Source organism: Pseudophryne corroboree, chromosome 1, assembly GCF_028390025.1.
Source record: "Pseudophryne corroboree isolate aPseCor3 chromosome 1, aPseCor3.hap2, whole genome shotgun sequence".
Classification (NCBI taxonomy): Eukaryota; Metazoa; Chordata; class Amphibia; order Anura; family Myobatrachidae; genus Pseudophryne; species Pseudophryne corroboree.
Window position 1 is genome coordinate 576,651,686 of NC_086444.1, and position 6,750 is coordinate 576,658,435.

At 50.4% G+C, this 6,750-nt stretch overlaps 1 protein-coding gene across 1 annotated transcript; it reads left to right on the forward strand.

The window, feature by feature from the left end:
* The first annotated feature begins 5,145 nt into the window (after positions 1 to 5,145).
* Positions 5,146 to 6,120, forward strand: LOC135036529 (B box-binding protein-like). The gene has a single exon (XM_063954462.1). It carries the CDS (start codon positions 5,146 to 5,148, stop codon positions 6,118 to 6,120), a length of 975 nt encoding a protein of 324 aa, XP_063810532.1.
* The last annotated feature ends 630 nt before the right edge of the window (positions 6,121 to 6,750 follow it).

Below are 6,750 nucleotides of genomic sequence, written 5' to 3' on the forward strand. Positions count from 1 at the left end.
CCCCGTCCCTTCTGCCCAGGTCCTACGCAGCCTTCCCACGCAGATTCCGCCTGACGTCGCGACAAGCAAGAACCGAACGACCAGAGAGGCCACAACTGGACAGGCGTGAGACTGCAGGTACGCTTAGCCACCTATCACACTTGGCGTCACGAACAGGATACGAGCAAGATGACGGATCCACAGGTTCCCGCTACTCCCATGCTACCACCGGCACTCGGACAAGGAAACACGACCACCATGGCGGCATCACCGTTGACTATGCCATACTATTTTGGAGCACCATGGTTACCAACGTTTGCAGGAAAACAAGTGCCGGGTTCGAGTACGTTCAAAGAATTCAAAGACAAGATGTACTCCATGTTCCGCCTGTACTCACTAACCGAAGAACAGAAAATAGAGATCGTTATGGGTCAATTGACGGATTCGGCACTACGGGAAGTGAAAGCATGGGAAGACAGCGAAAAGAAGACCGTCGAAGGGATCTTTAAGAAGCTGATGACCATATTCGACTGCGAGACTATAGCGGAATTAAAGAGCCGCCTTTATGCGAGAAAACAAAGACCTGACGAATCACTGCGAGACTTCGCGCTGGCCCTACAAGAAGCTGCAAAGGCTATACGGGCCCTGGATGAACGAGAAGTCGAAGGGATAGATAGAACGTTAACAGACCTGTTTGTAGAAGGGGCAAGAGGAGAGACGATTCGCTCTCAAATGCGCATGGAGAGACGACAGCAACCAGGGAACTCCTTCTCTGAATTCAAAGAGACGGCGCTGCAGATCCTTGGGAAAAATCAGAGCAACAATGTCGTGAAAGATGCGTCTTCAGAGTGGAGTGAAGATGACAGCTACAGAGAAACCGCACTGCCCGTGAAGTCAGACGGACTAGCCCAAGTGGGAGCGGTTCTCCAGCAAGCACAAGCCCCACCGGGACCAGATCCTATGGAAACGCTCAATCAGAGGCTGACGGAGATGATATTGAATCTCTCCCAAATGAGCCGGAGATTAGAAGAGCTCGACAGGGACCAAGATAGGAATAGACACAGAGAATGGCGTCAAGAGCAAGATTGGCAGAGTCGTCCTCGCTGGGACGTAGTAAGAGAATCGGGCCGACGATTGACCGATCAATTCCATGCTCTGAAAGGCACTGTATGTCAACAGACCTCCGAAAGAGTGGAGAGAATAGATCTACCATGGGAGGAACGACCCAGAAAAGCAAGACCAAGACTGGTGTGGCAGAGTCAAGTCGGAGTGATGAGTGTACCATCTGGTGGGGATGATCGAAGAACCAGAACAAGAAAGACGACAGGCCAAGTATTGTGGTTTAGTGCAACGCGTGGTTACGGCTTCATAAGGAGAACAGACACTAAGAGAACCATATATGTTCACTATACGGGCATTCAGAAGACCCATCAGAACAATTACTTCCGAAGCCTAGGAAGCGGGGAATGGGTCGAATTTGAATTGACCAATGGAAAAAGGGGCGTTAAGGCCATCAACGTCACAGGTCCTAATGGCGTTCCAGTGCAAGGCAACAGACATGCCAGAGAGCGTAACCGGTATTGGCGCTGTCCGCGGTATAGAAAGCCTCCACTCTACTACCAGCAAGACTACTGGGACAGCGGAAGCAGAGAGGAACCAAGAGACTGTAATAGTGAGACCGGTAGACCTAACACCAATCCTCCTCGACCTGAACGGATACCCCGACCACCCGAACCTGAAGTCCCAAAGCAAAGGAAAATGCTGGACACAAGCGAGAGACCGGTTGCGAAAGGTCAGAGTGAGACAGTGCAGCAGTGCCTTCAAAATGTGATAAAGCCTCAGATTTCTCCTCAACCAAAACGAGAGTACATCCCAAAAAGGCAAGACGCAGATTACCGTGCAGCAAATTTCGAGCAAACAGATGCCGGTGCGACTGACCAGAAAAGGGACACTGAAGCAGTGGTCCACATGGCCATGACAAAGATAGTGGAACCCGTGGAATCCAGAAGTCCGGAGCCAGCAATGCCATCGTCTGAACCCAAGCCCCAGGCACTGCAGGCAGAGACCCCACAGGCAGCTGAGAAGGCTGAAGCCCATTCCACGGAAGAGAAGCCTGTAATGGATAGTGAGTACAGGACCATAACGGGAGAAGAATTCACCTTCAGGATACAGCAGGCTATACGAAGATCAATGAGATGCGATAAAGGTGCACCACATGCTCGTTGCAGATCGCACGCCGTGATATAGAGTACCACCCATGTACACCATTGAAGAACCCGTACCGCAGAGGGATCGGAGTCCTGTGGCGGAGGGATGGGGTCCCTGGGATGGACATACCCTAGCTATTTAACAAGAGTAAAAGTAGAAAGGTATAACTGTTCAGGTTTAACTTGTTGGCATCTAATTATTTGCATGTATTGGGAGTTCAAAGACTGTGGTGTAGGACTTTAATCCATTACAGTATGCGTGGGGACACGCATAATTTCAGCGGGCGAACATGTGATACCCGCGTTTGGGGTACCCCTTCTGCAGTTAAACCAGTTGCAGATGCACTGTGAGGATTAAAATCCTTTTTACACTGGTTGCTAAGCAACTATGGCAACCAGGAGAGGAATATGTATAGCACTAGGACCCTGGGCTTTCCATCAGGATCCCTGCAGAGCGGGAAGCTGGGAGCGCTCTGATTGGCCGTGTTGTGTGGGGAGAGAAGCAGGAAGGAGAGCTGCAGTGAGCAGACAGAGAGAGCATGGCTTTGGAACAGGAGGCAGTGTGTCATGCGTGGATGTGAAGAGCTGTACGCGGAGGTCTGGAGGCGCGCTGCGCTGGGAGAGACTGGGCATCGAGAGACGGCTGTCATCCTGAAAAGCAGCAGTGAGAAGTGACCGGCAGGAGCTGGCAACAGCAGCAGATAATGCAGGTACTCTACTTCACCCCAGACAGCCCCCACATATGGGCACCCAGACCAACAGTGGTCACCCTGACAGCTTGCAACATCACAGCCCCTTGGGACAGATCACAGCAGGACCCTATGTACAAGGAGAGGGACATGTGGGATTTATTTGGAGCTGCCTGTCATTGTACCAGAGAGAGCCTTAAGGGATAGGGTTGTGTGAGACCCTCTGCTTCCCCTTACCACTGCAATTGCAAGGAAAACACGAAGTGACACTTATCCCTAGACTGTTTGAGCTGCAGCACAATGTGTGTGCTAGGATTGGGTCATTTGCTCTGTGACCCACTGTATGTGAAATGACTTACTCCACAGCGCCCTCTATTTGAAGCATTGCTATACTGTGATATGACTTGCTCCACAGCGCCCTCTATTTGAAGCATTGCTAGACTGTGAAATGACTTACTCCACAGCGCCCTCTATTTGAAGCATTGCTAGACTGTGAAATGACTTACTCCACCGCGCCCTCTATTTGAAGCATTGCTATACTGGGATATGACTTACTCCACAGCGCCCTCTATTGGAAACTGGTGCTATACATGGCAAGTAGCTGCTCCACGGCACCACCCGTTGGATTACAAATACTGTGCACAGTGCGAACTCATTCTACAGCACCCCCTGTAGGACAGTGATATAGCTGGAACATTTTGTCAGCAGCATAAACTGAACATATCCAATCTAGCGACATCTAGTGACCCGTCAGTATAACGCATGCATACTCATGAAACAGCTGTATAAGACGTCTGAGTGTTGAAATTCTGAAATGCTCTTGTGTTAATGTTATGTTATATTTTTAGTATGTGACTAAAAGTATCGTGGCTTATTGAATTGCACTGAACTCTACTAAGAGGTGAATTTAGTCACATGGACCAGTGACTAACCCTGTCTATAATAAATCTTTGTTACTGTATCCCACCGTAGTGGTCCTTTCACCTTTAAAAGGGGGGTGTTGACTATACTGGGGTATCCCCGTCCCTTCTGCCCAGGTCCTACGCAGCCTTCCCACGCAGATTCCGCCTGACGTCGCGACAAGCAAGAACCGAACGACCAGAGAGGCCACAACTGGACAGGCGTGAGACTGCAGGTACGCTTAGCCACCTATCACACTTGGCGTCACGAACAGGATACGAGCAAGATGACGGATCCACAGGTTCCCGCTACTCCCATGCTACCACCGGCACTCGGACAAGGAAACACGACCACCATGGCGGCATCACCGTTGACTATGCCATACTATTTTGGAGCACCATGGTTACCAACGTTTGCAGGAAAACAAGTGCCGGGTTCGAGTACGTTCAAAGAATTCAAAGACAAGATGTACTCCATGTTCCGCCTGTACTCACTAACCGAAGAACAGAAAATAGAGATCGTTATGGGTCAATTGACGGATTCGGCACTACGGGAAGTGAAAGCATGGGAAGACAGCGAAAAGAAGACCGTCGAAGGGATCTTTAAGAAGCTGATGACCATATTCGACTGCGAGACTATAGCGGAATTAAAGAGCCGCCTTTATGCGAGAAAACAAAGACCTGACGAATCACTGCGAGACTTCGCGCTGGCCCTACAAGAAGCTGCAAAGGCTATACGGGCCCTGGATGAACGAGAAGTCGAAGGGATAGATAGAACGTTAACAGACCTGTTTGTAGAAGGGGCAAGAGGAGAGACGATTCGCTCTCAAATGCGCATGGAGAGACGACAGCAACCAGGGAACTCCTTCTCTGAATTCAAAGAGACGGTGCTGCAGATCCTTGGGAAAAATCAGAGCAACAATGTCGTGAAAGATGCGTCTTCAGAGTGGAGTGAAGATGACAGCTACAGAGAAACCGCACTGCCCGTGAAGTCAGACGGACTAGCCCAAGTGGGAGCGGTTCTCCAGCAAGCACAAGCCCCACCGGGACCAGATCCTATGGAAACGCTCAATCAGAGGCTGACGGAGATGATATTGAATCTCTCCCAAATGAGCCGGAGATTAGAAGAGCTCGACAGGGACCAAGATAGGACTAGACACAGAGAATGGCGTCAATGAGCAAGATTGGCAGAGTCGTCCTCGCTGGGACGTAGTAAGAGAATCGGGCCGACGATTGACCGATCAATTCCATGCTCTGAAAGGCACTGTATGTCAACAGACCTCCGAAAGAGTGGAGAGAATAGATCTACCATGGGAGGAACGACCCAGAAAAGCAGGACCAAGACTGGTGTGGCAGAGTCAAGTCGGAGTGATGAGTGTACCATCTGGTGGGGATGATCGAAGAACCAGAACAAGAAAGACGACAGGCCAAGTATTGTGGTTTAGTGCAACGCGTGGTTACGGCTTCATAAGGAGAACAGACACTAAGAGAACCATATATGTTCACTATACGGGCATTCAGAAGACCCATCAGAACAATTACTTCCGAAGCCTAGGAAGCGGGGAATGGGTCGAATTTGAATTGACCAATGGAAAAAGGGGCGTTAAGGCCATCAACGTCACAGGTCCTAATGGCGTTCCAGTGCAAGGCAACAGACATGCCAGAGAGCGTAACCGGTATTGGCGCTGTCCGCGGTATAGAAAGCCTCCACTCTACTACCAGCAAGACTACTGGGACAGCGGAAGCAGAGAGGAACCAAGAGACTGTAATAGCGAGACCGGTAGACCTAACACCAATCCTCCTCGACCTGAACGGATACCCCGACCACCCGAACCTGAAGTCCCAAAGCAAAGGAAAATGCTGGACACAAGCGAGAGACCGGTTGCGAAAGGTCAGAGTGAGACAGTGCAGCAGTGCCTTCAAAATGTGATAAAGCCTCAGATTTCTCCTCAACCAAAACGAGAGTACATCCCAAAAAGGCAAGACGCAGATTACCGTGCAGCAAATTTCGAGCAAACAGATGCCGGTGCGACTGACCAGAAAAGGGACACTGAAGCAGTGGTCCACATGGCCATGACAAAGATAGTGGAACCCGTGGAATCCAGAAGTCCGGAGCCAGCAATGCCATCGTCTGAACCCAAGCCCCAGGCACTGCAGGCAGAGACCCCACAGGCAGCTGAGAAGGCTGAAGCCCATTCCACGGAAGAGAAGCCTGTAATGGATAGTGAGTACAGGACCATAACGGGAGAAGAATTCACCTTCAGGATACAGCAGGCTATACGAAGATCAATGAGATGCGATAAAGGTGCACCACATGCTCGTTGCAGATCGCACGCCATGATATAGAGTACCACCCATGTACACCATTGAAGAACCCGTACCGCAGAGGGATCGGAGTCCTGTGGCGGAGGGATGGGGTCCCTGGGATGGACATACCCTAGCTATTTAACAAGAGTAAAAGTAGAAAGGTATAACTGTTCAGGTTTAACTTGTTGGCATCTAATTATTTGCATGTATTGGGAGTTCAAAGACTGTGGTGTAGGACTTTAATCCATTACAGTATGCGTGGGGACACGCATAATTTCAGCGGGCGAACATGTGATACCCGCGTTTGGGGTACCCCTTCTGCAGTTAAACCAGTTGCAGATGCACTGTGAGGATTAAAATCCTTTTTACACTGGTTGCTAAGCAACTATGGCAACCAGGAGAGGAATATGTATAGCACTAGGACCCTGTGCTTTCCATCAGGATCCCTGCAGAGCGGGAAGCTGGGAGCGCTCTGATTGGCCGTGTTGTGTGGGGAGAGAAGCAGGAAGGAGAGCTGCAGTGAGCAGACAGAGAGAGCATGGCTTTGGAACAGGAGGCAGTGTGTCATGCGTGGATGTGAAGAGCTGTACGCGGAGGTCTGGAGGCGCGCTGCGCTGGGAGAGACTGGGCATCGAGAGACGGCTGTCATCCTGAAAAGCAGCAGTGAGA

Excerpts from the sequence above, each read along its gene's own strand:
- LOC135036529 (XM_063954462.1), top strand. The coding sequence starts at position 5,146 with ATGAGTGTACCATCTGGTGGGGATGATCGAAGAACCAGAACAAGAAAG.